The sequence below is a fragment of the Tupaia chinensis genome, unplaced genomic scaffold, assembly GCF_000334495.1.
Source record: "Tupaia chinensis unplaced genomic scaffold, TupChi_1.0 Scaffold000251_1, whole genome shotgun sequence".
Lineage (NCBI taxonomy): Eukaryota > Metazoa > Chordata > Mammalia > Scandentia > Tupaiidae > Tupaia > Tupaia belangeri.
In genome coordinates, this window is record NW_006159731.1 from 747,175 (window position 1) to 764,451 (window position 17,277).

Genomic DNA, 17,277 nt, shown 5'->3' on the forward strand with positions numbered 1-17,277 from the left:
TGAGTTTCAGTACTGCCCTCTTGTCTGTGCCTACCTTAGACTGAAGTATGTGCTACAGGTATTAACTTCATCACATATTGATTTCAGCTCTTAGAACTATTACGTTTTGTTACAACCACACAACTTGAACCTAATGCCTGGTAGTAACATTCAATACCAAATCTTGGAATTTCCTTGTTTCAAAGTTCTCATACCATTTGTTTATTTCCTGTTGCTAGTAAGGCAGTGCTTCTGATTCTCAAGTCACATCAGAATAGAGGATGAAGTATTCTTTTCCCAAAATCTCACTTCAGGAAAAAATAAGCTATAATTAACACCAAAGGAATACAAAAGCTCTTCCCTGAAAATAAAAGATCCACTTTACTGTTGGCACAATCCAGTTGAGGAAAAGGAATGTTTCTGTCTCTATACTTAAGAGAATGTGGCAAGTAATGTCAAGAAATGATCTCACTTTGAGGGAAGAAAGTAAAGCCAGTCTGTCCGTTTACTGTCTTCAGGGACCAGCAGGTGGCACTGTAGTTACGGTGCTGGACTCCGACATGGCTGACTGCCCTTCAAGTCCTGGGCAGCTGGACTGTGTATTCATGCCTAAAATGGAAAAGGGACTGTGGCGTGGTCGTTCTCCTTGGGAGTGATTTCTCACTTTCTGTCTCCTTCTGGTGAGTGTATGTGAATAGCAAAAAACTAAATAAAAACTGTCTCCATGTCTCACTAAAGTTTACTCACTTTTTTCCCTGTTAAAACAGCCTATACTTGTATTGCACTAAGAAATCTGCATTTGATTTAGGATGAATGTATTTTATCCTATGTGAATACAATAGTATAATGCTTACAAACTGGGGAAAATACTTTTCTTAAAACATGAATTCTGGGGACCAGCAGTTGGTGTAATGGCTATATTACAGGACTCCCATGTAGTTGACCAAGGTTTGAATCCCGGACCCGGTGGCTTAAGCTCATGCTGGGCACGCGTGTGTGCATGCCCAAAATCCCGAGAGGAGAATGGAGAAGGGATTGCGACGTGGTCATTCCCCCTCCCCGGTGTGGGGGGGGCGGGATTTCTCACTCTCTCTCTCTGGCAAATGCATGTACCCTAGAAGCAAAAATCTCTCCTAAAAAAAAAAAAAAAAAAAAATGCATTCTGAGGCTGGCCCCATGGTCTATTGGTTAAGGGAGCTGGACCTCACACGGCCAACTGAGGTTCAAATCCCAATCTGGGTTGTAGAAAAACACTCCGGCATGTCTGTGTGTATGCCCCAAATCCTGATAGGATGGAGAAATAAAGAAGAATTACAGGGAACCATCAGTTAGCATAATGGCTATGTCGCTGGATTCCCACGTAGTCGACCACGGTTCGCGTCCCGGACCCAGTGGCTTAAAACTCACGCCGGGCACATGTGTGTGCGTGCCCAAGATCCCAAGAGGAGAATGGAAGAGAAGGGATTGCGGCGTGACCATCACCCCTGGGGGGGTGATTTCTCGCTTTCTGTCTCTAAGTCTCTCTCTGTCTGTCTGGCGAGCGCACACGCCCTATAGCGAAAATCTCTCCAAAAAAAAAAAAAAAAAAGGGATACACAGCCCACTGGAGGGGAGAGGCATCTTTTCTCTCTCTCTGGAGGATAAACATTCCAGCAATTAAAAAAATACACACACACATATATACACACACATGTACATACACACACACACACACACACAATTTTAAAACATTTTTCATTTGCCTATTTTTAAATTGGGACAAAATGAAAAGTCCATTAAAAAAAAAAAAAAAAGCCCAAAAGTATGTATATTCCCTCCTGAATAAAGACTGAAAAACAAACCAACTTAACATTTTTCTTGTTAAGGTTCTAAACGCTTAAATTTTAACACTTAAAAACAAGGGCCAGCTGGGACCAGCAGTTGGTGTAATGGCTATGTCGCTGGATTCCCACGTAGTTGACCGCAGTTTGAGTCCCAGACCTGACGGCTTAAACTCACACCAGGCGCGTGTGAGTACGTATCCAAGATCCCAAGAGAATGGATTGCAGCAAGGCCATCCCCCCTGGGGAGTGATTTCTTGCTTTCTCTCTTTTTCTGGCAAGAGCACGTGCCCTACAGAAAAAAAGGGGGGGGGGCCAGCAAACTACAGCCCCTAAACAGCCAGTTCACTGGGACAGATACTTACTGTTAGTAGCTGCTTTGATTATTTAGTTTAACAGTTACAAGAGATGGCATGGTCTAAAATACTTATCTGATCCTTCGCAGGAAAAGGACTGCTTGCCAACACCGAATTTGTCATTACCCTCCACCAAAGGAAATCCAGACATCTCAACAGATGCCATGCATGTGGCCTCTATTTCGGAAGAGTTCCTTAGACTCACTTCTTGGTTCCCACGTTTTCTCTCCTGTTAAATGACTCACTCTACTTCTACTTAATTCATTTTTTAAAGGTTTTGGCCATAGGGCACGTGTACTCACTAGAGAAGTAAAGTGAGAAATCACCGTCACACACACCAACGGGTGATGGCCACACTACAATGCCTTCTCCTCCATTCTCTGCTTGTGATTTTTTTTAAAGAATTATTTGCTATCATTTAATTTTGCCAGAGACAGAGATAAAAGGGAAGTGAGAAAGCAAGCCACCAGGTCTGAGACTTGAACTATGATGAGCTATGTGGGAGTCCAGCACCCCAACCACAATGCCACCTACTAGCCCCGAGATTTTTAGGACGCACGTACACACATGCCCAGCATCACTCAAGCTTCAGGGTTCCATCCTCAAACTGTAGGCAGTCATTTGGGAATCCAGCACCTTAACCCCCACACCACCTGTTGGCCTCTCACCAAAATTACAAAAATTAAACATGTCAGGGCATTAAGTGCGTGTTTCATGGGGGAAAACACTACAAATGCAAAGTAATATAGTTTTTCACTTCACCAAGTTAATTCCTTATAAAGCAAAGGTAGTTAACAGTATTCAGACTAACCCAAAAGAAAACTGAGTGGGTTAATCGATTGCTAAATGTTTCTCCTCAGCCATTAAATTACATTAAAACTGCATGAAGGGGAAGCTGGCAGGTGGCTGGGGCACAGAACTCCCACATGGCTGACCGTGGTTTGAGTCCTGGACCTGGTGGCTTGCTTTCCCACTTTCCCTTCCTCTCTGCCTCTGATCAAATCAATAGTTAACAAATGAAATTAATTCTTTTTAAAAACCTGCATTAAGGTTATGATGCAAAAGTATATTTCCTCCTGAATAAAGACGTTTCAAGCATTTAAGTAAAAACATTAGACTCCTGCATCTTACACAAAAACTGAGAGCTACTATCTGCCAACACTACCAGCTAGACCTAGTGGACCTGAGGCTATCAAATGGCAATAAAAACAGTAGGAGCCAGGCTGACAGGTGATAGGGTGGTTAAGGGTGCAGAACTCCCACATAGTTGACCATGGTTCAAGTACTGGACCTAGTGACTTGCTTCCTCACTGTCCCTCTCTGGTCAAATTTAAATAATACCCACACACACAACAGTAGGAGCCAGGCAGGACGGTGAAGGAACTGGACTCCCACACAGCTGACCAGTTCAAGTCCTGGACGCAGCAACTGAAAACCATGCCAAGTGTGTGTGTGTGTGTGAGGGACCAAAATCTCAACAATGGAGAAGAAACTGAGGTGTGAACACCCATGGTGAGCATATGTGCTCTATGACAAGAACCCCCCCCAAAAAAGTAGGGGCCAGACAGTGGCACAATGGTAATGTAATCTGAGACACTGTACTGTTTTTCCCTTCTTCTTTGCCATTTTATATATATACACACACATATAAAATAGCAAATACATATACCTTATGCATTTACTGGAGAGGGAAGGGAAAGGGAGAAATTACCCTACAGGGGAGACGGCCATACCACAATCTCTTCTTCAGTATCTTATCTGCATTTTTGAGTACACAATACACGCACAGCTAGGGTCATGTTCAAGATGACAGGCCCAGAACTCAGTCAGCCATGTGGGATCCAGTACCTTAACCTCCACGTTAGCTGGCCCAAGATTTGTAAATATTTGAAAACTTCTCTAAACCACAATCTCTGGAGAAGGTGACATAAGCATCAGTATCTTTTTATATTCCCAATGATACCATTGCAGATAATCTTGGGCACTATTACTATATAAACCCTTTTATATCAAAAGTACTGCACTGAACAAGGCACAGCAATGTCTTTCTACAAGAACTAATGATTTGATAACATGATCATTTCAACCATTGAGTCAGATTAGGTTTCTATGAAACAAATACTCCATAATGGTAGGTGGAGTGAATTTAAGGGATAAAGTAGTTAAATGTCAGCAAGTGACTGCTTAATTTTTCTCTCGTAAACAAAACTCGGTTACAAAACTTTTAAATCACATTACATATGACTAAGACCTGACCTACAAACTTTTCAGGTGCACATGTTAAATGACGCCCATAATGATACATGGAAACAATCACAGATCTCTGAATACCATTGTTTTTGTTAAATGATAGTATTCAGCACTGCCTAAGGAAAACAAACAATATTACAAAGCAATTAATAATAATCCAAGCTTCTCTGTAACCCTGGAGGCTTTGAGAGATTTTGCTATTGATATAGAAATGTTTAACCCACCTACTCCCCAACAACCAATTAACTGTTATAACCTCAGGAAACATAACTGTCCAAAGAAAAAAAATCACAATACCCAAGTCTTGATAAGTCATATTCTAGTATTTTAAAAAGCCCAATCAATACATCCCTAATTTTGTTGTACAAAAAAAAGGTAAAATCTTGTTTTATAGAAAAATTTCACAATTGCATATCTTTTTTTAAAAAAAATCTAATGATAAAAATTTTTAAGAGATTATGGTACACACAGGTAGACCCTGTTATCAGGTCAGGGACAATTATTCAGGGATGGGAGGTTTAAAACAAATTAAGGTGCAGCAGATGGTGTAGAGGTTACATTGCTGAATTCCTACATGCTCCCAGTCCCAGACCCAGTGGCTTGAAACTCAAGCTGGGTGCATATGCATGCATGCCCAAGATTCTGAGAGGAGAATGGAGAAGGGATTGCAGCATGGCCATCTTCCTAGGGGGTGACTTCTCACTTTTCCTCCCACTGCCTCTGCCTCTCTCTCCCCCCCTGGGGACTGTACATGCCCTAAAACAAAAACCTCTTCAAAGTCATTTAACATATTCCTAATCAATTTTTAAGTATCAAAGTTTATACAACCAATGTTCTAACAAAAGTACACATAAAGAATAGCAAAAAGGGGCTTAAAATATTTTAGGAACCAGATCCTTTAACATACTGAATTTTAATCACTAATATAAATCTGATATTATTAAATCAATCTGCTTATTTTTAGGTTAACATTTCTATATTTATTCCAATTTTAATAGAAATATATCTGTGGAAATTAAAAAATACTAGTCCTTATCTTAAAAATCAAACAAGATACAATTTTAGAAATGCTATTTTAAATGATTACCATAAGAATTTTGCTAATTACACTTTGTACCTCACCCCCCAAAAAAGGGGAGGAGGGTAGTGGAGAAAGGATAAGATTTACAAAGCAAGCACCAGTAAATTTTGGAAAGTAATAGGTATGTTCACTACCATGGTTTGGTGAGTTTATGGGTCAAAACATCAAACTGTGTGCTTTACTATTGTTTTTGTCAATCTATACCTCAATAAAGTGGTTAAGGGGGGGGGGACTTGTTTCAGAGTTTAACCAGTCTAAATTAGTTCCTTAGTTCCTTTAGTCTCTGTACTTGTGAGCTCCCTTTCAAACAATGTGGTCCAAACTTATTAGCTGCCCATTATTTAAACAGCAGGTTAAAACTATGGGAGCTAATTTTTAACAGTTCTCGTAAATTACATGTGTATGGCTCTATCCTCTCAGTAACAAGCTTTTTAATGCCATTACTTAATACATAAAATAACCATACCACTGTACTTTACCATATTTATAAAAAAAAAAAAAAAACGATCAACACGTTCCATATCACAATGCATGAAAGCATAACAAACATTAGTTAACTGTTGGTAAATGGGAATTAAGGCAGAATTCTATGAATATAAGGAAGATGCCAGAAAACAAAAAAGCACAATCTTTCCTGAAATGAGAAAACACAATAAAGCAGATCTGAAACATAAGCCACATTTCTCAGGTCCATTCTAGTCAGTTTTAGGAAGTACAGTTTACATCTGGTAGATTTCATCAGTTCCTTAACCAAATTGTATAATCTAAGTTTTCCAGAGATATTAAATATGTGATGCTGACAACTTTGTCAAAGTGTGCTTTATGTTTTCTTATAACTAATGCTACTTTCACTAAATAATTTTTAGCTGGTAAAATTAAATTGTAGCAAATAACATAATAAAAGCCTATTTAAAAAGTTGAATTGTATTTTAATACTTTTTGTTGCCACTCTCAAGTTTTGTGAGGGTGCAAGTGTGTTGTTTTTAATTTCCCCATCACCACCAGTCTTGGTGAGAACATAAAATACCGTTTTTGATGAACGCTTAAGGGTTTGGGAAGGGAACAGAGAGATGTAAACAGCAAAAACATTGTAGCCTTCTTAGAAAATATAATTTTAAAGAAACCAACAAACTCTTTGAAGTAGATCAATCCACATAAAGCCTCAAACATTTTTGCTCTTAAGATATGCTCTTTACATTTAGAATATATTTAAACACATGGGTGAGATAGGGGAAACTAAAAGCAAACAAAACCAAAAAAAGTCAAAATACAAATATACAGTCAGAATACTCTTCCAGTCAGCAGTAAAACAGAAACGATTCAAAAATTAATGTGCAAATGAAAACAGTTGTTTAACATTCATTTGTTTAATAAACTTGTGCATTTAATAATGAAAAGGCTTAGCTTTCTTTTTCTAACCTCAAAAAGTAACCACCATCTTTAATAAAGTATAACTTGGTTTTAATACGTGAATAAAGCAGGTTGTGTTTAGAGACCAAAACCTTGAACATTACAGAAAACAACAATATTCTGAAAATCCAGTTTATTTTTCCATGTTGTGGACAGATCCAGTCAGCGTGATCAATTTTTCTGTATGTGTAATACTTTATCAAAATAAGTTTTCCCACAAGACTCTTTTCCATCAACTGAAAATCCTGGTCTGACAACATGCCCAATAAAGCTCTTGGAAATCAACTCTTAAAATTTCAGGAGAAAATGTGGCAAGTCTTTCCTGTAACATTTACTGCACTACAAATGACTATAAAGAGCAATTTGTTTTAAAAGGTGACTTGTACAACAGCTGAGTTCAGAAAATTAATGTTTTAGTGCACTTTGCTCCAGTTTTAGCCCATGCTACATTTTCCTTTCTGTTTTCTTTTGTTGTTGTTTTGGTTTTGTTTTATCTTTGGGGGGGAAGGGGGAGTGCGCACAAGTGGACTTGAGGATTTCCATTGTACAAAAAAGATGACTCTGCAAGCAAACAGTGTAAGCTGCCTTTTTCATTAAGACCTGGACATTTTAAGACAGAAGCTTTGCAAAACATTACACAATTTTTTATTATTAAATGAGAAAATCTCATTTGTTACATCGTCACATTGCTAGTCAGAGAAATGCTGCAGTGATGAAGAAAGTCAATGTTGGATCAACCAAAGTCCTCATTTCTACAACATTCATTTACAAAGAAATAATGTTCAACACAGCCCAACACAACATTCTTGGTTTTCTTCATATTGAAGTCCCCCCAAAAAATCTTCTTCTAATGGGGTATTTCACTACATAAATTATAGTTCTTCATTTTTACAATTCACCCCAAACTGTATGAGAGATGTATCACACTAAAATTTCTAAAGCTGTTAGGAAATCCTTCACACATCGTCGTCATCTGATGTGTCACTGCTACTTGTCTCTGTGTCATCATTTTCAATTGTGGGTTTGAAAGTGCTGTTTTTCCAAGGTCCAAACTTGAAGTCACAGATCAGGCCATTTTTCAAAATACCGTTTTTTCTTAGACCATTCTTCTGTAACTAAAATGTCAAAAACAAAAGAAATAAATTATCCCCCATTAAGAATATCAAAATAATTACATACGATCATGAATATAATAAAAAGAATAAAAATACATCTTTGGTCCAGTTACGGTCCACAAGATAATGACACCACAATAGCCTGGTGTTTACTGTAGATTCCAAGTTGACCTGAATATACCAGAAGCTCTTGCAAACCTGTAATTCTGGCTGACTGGCAGGTGGGAGAGCTACTGCCCTGTGGGAGAGGATATTAAGGTTTCCTGACTCCTTCCTCTCTTTCTGAAAAAGTAACTTTTAAAAAAATTTGTGCCTGGGAACTAGCAGTTAGCGTAATGGCTATGTCGCTGGATTCCCACGTAGTCAGCCAAGGTCCGCGGCTTTCCAAAGTTTCATTTTATTAAATAAACATTTTAATACCTCAAAGTGTGGCCTAGCATATAATCACAACCATTAAGCTAGACCTAGTATTTTTATTATTCTCATCATTTAATCTATAAAACATATTTGGGGCTAGCAGGTGGTGGGATGACTAGGGACGCTGGATTCTCACACGGCCAAGTCCTGGACCTGGTGGCTTGCTTTCTTAATCCCCCCCTCCTTTCCTCTCTGGTCAAATTAAACACAAATAAAGATAAATAAAATAATTCTTGGGACCAGCAGTTAGCATAATGGCTATGTCGCTGAACTCCCACGTAGCCAACCGCGGTTTGAGTCCCAGACCCGGAGGCTTAAATTCACGCCGAGCATGTGTGCGTGTGTGCCCAAGATCCTGAGAGGAGAAGGGATTACAGTGTGGCCATCCCCCCGGGGGGTGATTTCTCGCTTTCTATCTCTCTGTCTCTCTCTGTCTTTCTGGCAAGCGCAAGCGCCCTATAGCAATAATAATAATTCTTTAATTTTTTTTCACAATCTGCTTTATTCATACTTTCTAGATGAGGTATACACAAAGAAACAGGGATTAACCACACAGACTAACAAACTGGAAAAGTGCTTTATTTCTCAAAATGAGAATCCATAAATAACTGAAAGGATTAGAACAATGCACAGTAGATCAGAAGGGGAGAAAGACAGTACACACAAATTAGGAATAATTTAAGGATACAAAATAAAACGGAGATAACATACCCTCTATTAACTCAGGCTTTTTGAATATCCTTTGCAAAGAATAGAAGACTAGTAATTTTCACAAAGATCTCTAGACATAAATCTTCTCTAAGACAAAATTAAGCTACATAAAAAATTAAAATTTGGAACTCTTGAGCCAAGAGGTTATAAGGTACTGGATTCCAATATGGCCAGTTCTGGTGAGTCCCAGACCCCACAGCTTGAAAATCATGCAGAACATTCTATGTGTGTGTGCCCAAAATCACAAGAGGAGAATGGAAGAGAAGGAAATGCAGAATAGCCATCCCCATGGTGGGTGATTTCTCACTTTTCCTCTCTCTCTCTCCCCCTGACAAATGCATGTGCCCTATGATGAGAACAAGAAAATTTCACCCTATGGCTCCCTCCAGCCACTGTGAGCCTCAGCATTCCCTGTACTACTCATTTTACCTCTGTCATTCCCTTCCTCATCTTACCTATAAAAAGCCAGTTCAAATTAACTCCTTATTATGCTTTCCCAGATCACTGCAACTATAATTAATCTCAAGGTAAATTCTATGAGAAACTTTGTTTTCTCAACTCTCTAGAACAGGGCCCGGGATGTAACAGACACTCAAACATCTACTAAATTTGATTACCACTTCTAGCAACTCCATACCCAACCCTACACTTGGAACACTGAGAACTATCATCAGTATAGTCAGAATTTGCTTTATACAGGACTCTATCTATCATCAATAAACTGTTACCCTAATGAAGGAGATCATCTCTGTAAACTCCATAACATCACGGATATATTGAACATTCAGTAAACGTTTGTTAGCATAAAGTTCTAACTAAGAATTGTAAGCTTCTCCTCTGTTCTCCTAATGATTTCTCAGATAGCTATATGTCAAATGTTACTTAACATTAATACAAATATAGCCACTACTTTATTAAAAGTATGCAAAATAGAGATACTGTATTTACACATCAATGATCGCCACACCTGCATGTACAAAATGACCTACATGTATCAGTTAATTATTTTATTATCCATAGGGCTTTATCTACCTGTTACAATCATCTCAATTTAAAGCCACTGTCTTGACTTGAAATATTAGGCAACAATTATGATTTCCCTAGAACTATGACCCTATTATAATATCAGGTGGAGGGTGAGTAAGTGAAGTAGTGGGTGAGGTGGCTGGATCCCACATGCCAACTGCTCTGGTTCAAGTTCCAGGTATGGCAACTAGAAAAACTCGCAGGGTGAGTTTGCACATGTACCCCAAATCCTGAGAAGATAAAAAGAGAAAGGACTGTGCCAAGGTAGGAGAAATTACACACACAGCTATCTTCCCCTCCTTTCCTCCCCAGTGCACTCACCGTATGACAAAAGTACAAATAAACAAATAAATGAGCAAAAATACCCAATGGATTTCTCTTAATGCCTTTCTTCAGAGTCAAAACAAATCCTTCAAACAGATACACCATCTGGGGCACCAATACAGTAGAATGAAAAACTCAACCAGTTTTGCCAAGGATTATTTAAAAACATGGAAGGGAAAGAACAAATCCAAACGACATATTCTGTGCATAGTTCCATTGCTAAAATATTCTAGAAAAATCTACAGTATGGGGACAGGTTAGTAGTTGCAGGGGCAAGTGAGGGGTGAAAGAACTAACTGCACTATATTTGTCAAAACTGACTCAAGTGCACACCTAAAAGTGAAATTGTCTGTATGTACATTTAATAAAAATGACCAAAAAAACCTTCAAAATTAGTATTTATCAATGCCACAACAAGGCTGTGAAAATAACACAATTCATCAAGAACTTCTGAATAAAACATTAAAATTAATTGGGAAGAAAATAGAATTATCTTTTTTGCAGATGATATGATGAAAGAATCCCTAAAGAGGCCATAAAAAGAACCAATACTAATAAACGGTCAAGTTGTAAGACACAAAATCAAGTAATAACAGCTTGAAATAGTTACTGACACACTAAAAAGGAACAATTTAAACAGGGTATTAAGAAAATAAAGAATACAGTACCCAATTTACAACTGGTCTAACTCATTATTCTTCAATTTTACAACACTGTAAAAGTAATCTGCATTCTGTAAAAAACTATACTGCAAATTTTGAGTTTTCATGCAAAAATATCTGTAACATTAATTATAAAATAAGCTGTGTGGGACCAGAGATGGCCTAATGGTTATATCACCGGACTCCCATGAGCTCTGGATCCAACAGTTTAAAATTCATGCTGTGTGCATGCCCAAAATCCCAAGAGAAGAATGGGGGAGAAGGGACTGTGGCAAGGCCATTACCCCAGGGGGTGATTTCTTGCTTTCTGCCTCTCTGATGAGTGCATGTGCACTCTAGCAAAAATCTCTTTAAAAAAAAAAAAAAAGGCTTTGTGTTAGATTTGTCCCAATTGTGGGCCTAATGTAAGTATTCTGAGCATGTTTAAGATAGGTAAAACTGGGACCAGCAGTTAGCATATGCCTATGTCGCTGGACTCACGTAGTCGACTACGGTTCAAGTCCTGGACCCGGTGGCTTAAACTCATGCCGGGCACGTGTGCATGCGTGCCCAAGATCCCGAGAGGAGAATGGAGGAGAAGTGACTGTGGCGTGGCCATCACAGGGGGAGGGGTGTGATTTCTCATTGTCTCTCTTTCTGGAGAGCACATGTGCTCTATAGCAAAAACCTCTCCAAAAAAAAGATAGGTAAAACTAAGCTATTATATTAGGTATATTAGGTATATCAAATTCATTTGCAACTTAAAATAGGTTTATCAGGATATAACCTCACTGTAAGTCAAAGAACATCTTTATTTAGGAATAGCTACCAAGAATAAGTTCACCATGAAGGCAAAACGACCTGTACAATGAAAACCACAAAGTGCTGTGGAAAGAAATTACAATAAAAACACCAATAAATGAAGAGACATCTTAGGCTATGAATGACTTAATACTGGGAAAATGTACTGGGGCCAGCAGGTAACATGATGGTTGGGACACGAGACTCCCAAATAGTCAACCATGGTTTGAGTCCCAGACATGGCAGCTTGCTTTCTCACTTTCCCTCCCACCCCCCTCCCCCGTCTCTGGTCAAATTATTGGGTCATGAGGAAAGTCGTGTTGAATTTTTGCATAGAAAAACATGTCATTATTTTCCCAACAACCTAACAAAAATAAAAGTAGTAATAATAACAATAATAAATCCTTTTTTAACTAATTCTAAAAAATAAAAACAGTAAATACTAGCCCAAACTGTCTACACAGTAAATGCAAACTCTATCAGAATAACATCTGTTGCAAGGGAACCAGCAGTTAGCATAATGGCTATGTCGCTGGACTCCCACATAGTAGACAGCGGTTCCTGTCCAGGACCCGGTGGCTTAAAACTCACGCCGGGCGCCATGTGCATGGGTGCCCAAGATCCCGAGAGGAGAATGGAGGAGAAGGGATTGTGGCATGACCATCCCCCCTGGGGGGGTGATTTCTTGCTTTCTGTCTCTCTGTCTGTCTGGCGAGCACACACCCCCTATAGCGAAAAAACTCTCAAAAAAAAAAAAAAAACCCACATTTGTTGCACAACCTAAAACTGATATAAAATCTGAAAGTACTGCAGAGGAATCTTTTTAAACAAAGTTAGAGGGTTCATGGTTCCTGATTTCAAAACATTACAAAGCTACAGTACTCATAACAGTGTAAAGCTGATATAAACAGAGACCACCACTGCACATACAGTAGAAAGACACTTTTTGTTTTGTTTTGCTACAGGGTACATATGCTCACCAGAGAGACAGAGAAGAGGAAAGTGGGAAATGACCTCCCAGGAAGATGGGCATGCCATAAGCCCTTCTCCTCCAGTCTCCTCTTGGAATTTTGGGCAAGTACACATATGCACCCAGCATGAATCTAGAGCCACCAGATCTAGGACTCGAACCATGTACCTCGCTATGTGGTAATCCAGCACTTTGACAGGAGTGCACAAATCATTTGATAGGGAAAATAACAGTAAATTCTGTTAGAAGAACAAGATGATTACATGCAAAAGAATGAAACTGGACCACTACCTTATTCTATTACAAACTCAAAACTGATCAAAGACCTAAACCTAAAAGCTAAAACCATAAATTCTCGGAAAGCAATGAGAGAAAGCTTTATGACACTCAATTTGGCAATGAATTCTTGGATATGACACCAAAAAGCACAAGCAACAACAACAGCAACAACAAAAACAGATAAATTAATAAAAATTAAAGGTCTTGGGACCAGTAGATGGTGTTGATGGTTATGTTGCTCTCACATGTAGTCTACCACGGTTCAAATACTAGACATAGTAGCTTAAAACTCACGCAAGGCGTATGTACATGCATACCCAAAAACCTGAGAGGAGAATGGAGAAGGGACTATGGTGAGATCATCCCCGCAGAGGGTGATTTCTTGCTTTCTGTCTGTCTGTTTCTCTGGCTACCACATGCACTCTACAGCAAAAATCTTTCTCACACACAAAAAAGAAAAACGTATTTTAAAAACAGAACAATATATTAAAGGGCCAGCCCCAGAAGCATAGTGGTTAAGAGAGCTAGATCTGGGACTAGCAGTTAGCGTAATGGCTATGTCGCTGGACTCCCATGTAGTCTACTACGGTTTGAGTCCCAGACCCAGTGGCTTAAACTCATGCCAGGCGCATGTGCGTGCATGCCCAAGAACCTGAGAGGAGAATGAAGGAGAAGGATTGCGGCGTGGCCATCCCCCCTGGGGTGGGGTGGGGTGATTTCTCACTTTCTATCAGTCTCTTTCTGGTGAGTGCATGTGCCCTACCTATAGCAAAAACCTCTCCCGAAAAAAAGGAAAAGAAAGAAAGCCAGATCCCATACCCCAAAATATGGCTCAAGTCCTAGCCCTGACAACTTGAAAAATATGCCAGGAGTAGGTGGGTGTGAGTGTGTCCCACAAATTCCAATAGAATATAGAAAGAAATGAAGTATGACCACACCCCATTTCAGGGGTTTCTCTCTCCCTCATCCCCTCTCACAAGTGCTCTATGGCAATGATTTTTTTTAAATTTTAAAACTGGCAGGGAACCAGCAGTTAGCATAATGGCTATGTCGCTGAACTCCCACGTAGTCGACCGTGGTTCGCGCCCCGGACCCAGTGGCTTAAAACTCATGCCGGGCGCGTGTGTGTGCGTGCCCAAGATCCCGAGAGGAGCATGGAGGAGAAGGGATTGCGGTGTGACCATCCCCCCTGGGAGGTGATTTCTCACTTTCTGTCTCTATGTCTGTCTCTGTCTGTCTGGCGAGCACACACGCCCTATAGCGAAAACCTCTCCAAAAAAATAAATAAATAAAATTGGCAAAGAAATAATTTAAATAGACATTTCTCCTACGTTCTACAAATGACCAGTAAATACACTGAAAAAAAATCAGATGTAAATCAAAACCACACTGAGATGGGACCAGCAGATGGTGTAACAGTTACATCGCAGGCCTCCCACAAGGTCAACCACAGGTCGAGTCCCGAACCTGGTGGCTTAAAACTCATGTCAGGCACATGTGTGTGCAGGTCCATCCCTCCCAGGGGGTGATTTCTCATTTTCTGTCTGTCTCTCTAACTGGCAAAAAGTGCCCCATAGCAAAAAACATCACTAAGAAAACAAAACAAAAACTCACCACATTGAGAGACCACTAAACACTCATTAGGGTGGCTACTATCTACTAAACAGAAACAAGTACTGACAAGGATATGGAGAAATTAGAACTCTTGTGCAGTACTGATGAGGATGAAAAATGTTATAGTGGATATGGAAGGAAAAAAATACATGTACATACATCCACACATATAAAGAGATAAAGTATATTCTTTTTTCTTAATTATCATAAAATCCAGCAATTCCACTACTCAATATACAACAGAAGTTGAAAACAAGGGCTCAATGATATATTTGTACACCTATTTTAATCCCAGTATTATTCACAATAGCCCCAATGTGGAAACAACCCAAATATATACTGACAAATAATCAAAAAGAAAGGTGGAATTATGTAAATAATAGCCTGAAAAGGGAGGAAAACAATGATATAAGCTATACAGATGAAACTCAAAGACAAAATGAAAATAAGCTCTTCACAAAAGGACAAATATTACTCTATTTACATATGGTATAGAGTCAAATTCATAGGTACAGAAAGCAGAATGATGGTTTGCAGGAGCTGGAGAAATGGAATAGGGAATTACTATTTAATGGGTGCAAAGTATCAGTTTGGGAAGGTGAAAAATGTTCTGGAGATAGACAGTAGTGACAGTTGCACAATAATGTGATGCACTTAATACCTCTAAACATGTAAAAATGGTAAATTTTAAGTTTCATGGTTATGCTGCTGGATTCCCACATAGTTGACCATAGTCTGAGTCCTGGAACAGTAGGCTTAGCGTAATGGTTATGTCGCTGGTCTCTCATGTAGTCGACCGCGGTTCACATCCCAGAGCCAGTGGCTTAAAACTCACAAAGGGCATGTGTGCGTGAGTGCCCAAGATCCCAGGAGGAGAATGGAGAAGAAGGGATTGCAGCGTGGCCATCCCCCCTGGGGGTTGATTTCTCGCTCTCTGTCTCTGTCTGGCGAGCACACACGTCCTATTGCAAAAACCTCTCCAAAAACAAACAAACAAACAAAACACAAAAAACTCATGCAGGGCGCACATGTATGAGTGCCAAGCTTTGAGAGGAGAATGGAGGAGAAGGGGTTGTGGTGTGGCCATCTGCCTGGGGAGGGAGGTAGTGGTGATGGTGGTGGTGTGTGATTTCTCTCTTTCTGTCTCTGTCTCTATGGCCAAGTGCATACGCCCTATAGCAAAAATCTCTCTTCAAAAATTACTGGGAAGTGGACCAGCAGTTAGCATAATGGCTATGTCGCTGGACTCCCATGTAGTCGACTGCGGTTCGTGTCCTGGACCTGGGGGCTTAAAACTCACGCCGGGCCCGTGTGCGTGTGTGCCCAAGATCCCGAGAGGAGAATGGAAGAGAAGGGATTGCAGCGTGGCCATCCCCCGTGGGGAGTGATTTCTCGCTTTCTGTCTCTCTGTCTCTCTCTCTGTCTGGCGAGCGCACGCGCCCTTATAGCAAAAAAAAAAAAAAAAAAACTAAAAAAAGAAAAATTTTTTTGAGAGAGATTTTTTGCTATGGGGTGTGTACACTCGCTGGAGAGACCAAGAGATAGAAAGCAAAAAATCACCCCCGTCCAGGGGAATAGCCAATGCCACAATCTCTCCTACTCCATTCACCTTTCAGGATTTTGGGCTCTAAGCCACCAGGTCCAAGACTTGAACTGCAATGACCCATGTGGCAGGTCAGTACCTTAACTATGCCCCCAGCTGCCCCTATTATTTCTTTAAATTTGCTATAGGAAGCATGTGCGCAGCAGAGACAGAGAGGAAAAAGTGAAAAAGCAAACCACTAGGTCCAGGACTCAAATTGTGTTCAGCCATGTGGGAGACTAGTACCTTAATTGCCATGCCACCAGCTGGCCTCAAGTTTCTTGTTTTTTGTTTTTTTAAATAGACCACTGATTAGTTTATTTTTAACACCCATCATGCCATGATTCATAGGGAATAGGTTCCAGTAGCTCAGGCTCCTTTCCATTGGTTCTCACAAAGTGTGCTTCTCTGGGTGGAGCAGGCTGGCGCTTTAGTTGAACCCAGGTACCTTTCTCTTTGGCTTCTTTCTTTTTCTGGTCATTTTCCTTCACACGTTTTAGGAAGCTATCTCTGCTCTTAGAATGCTTAATATGCTCAATACACACACTGATTCTCTTTTTTATTTTTTGAGATGTTTTTGTTAGAATGCTCGTGCGCTCGTCAGACAGACAGAGACAGACAGAGAGACAGAAAGCGAGAAATCACCTCCCAGAGGGGATGGTCACGCCACAATCCCCTCTCCTCCATGCTCCTCTCGGGATCTTGGGCACTCACGCACACGCACCGAGCGTGAGTTTTAAGCCACCAGGTCCGGGACGCGAACTGCGGTCAACTACGTGGGAGTCCAGCGACATAGCCATTACGCCAACTGCTGATTCCCCGGGGCATTCCTTTTTGAACAGTACCCATTCCCTTAATGTCTACTATATCACCTTTCTTGTTGCTTTGCATATATGTTGCC

At 40.0% G+C, this 17,277-nt stretch overlaps 1 protein-coding gene across 5 annotated transcripts in view; it reads right to left on the reverse strand.

Moving 5' to 3' along the window:
• Positions 1 to 6,106: 6,106 nt before the first annotated feature.
• Positions 6,107 to 17,277, reverse strand: part of GPBP1 (GC-rich promoter binding protein 1) — a 94,779-nt gene continuing 83,608 nt past the window's right edge. For all 5 annotated transcript variants that reach the window (XM_006148975.3, XM_006148978.3, XM_006148973.3 and 2 more), the window contains one exon: positions 6,107 to 8,011. In XM_006148975.3, the coding sequence (XP_006149037.1) occupies positions 7,853 to 8,011 (159 nt within the window). In that variant the 3' untranslated portion in view covers positions 6,107 to 7,852. The remainder of the gene's footprint in view (positions 8,012 to 17,277) is intronic.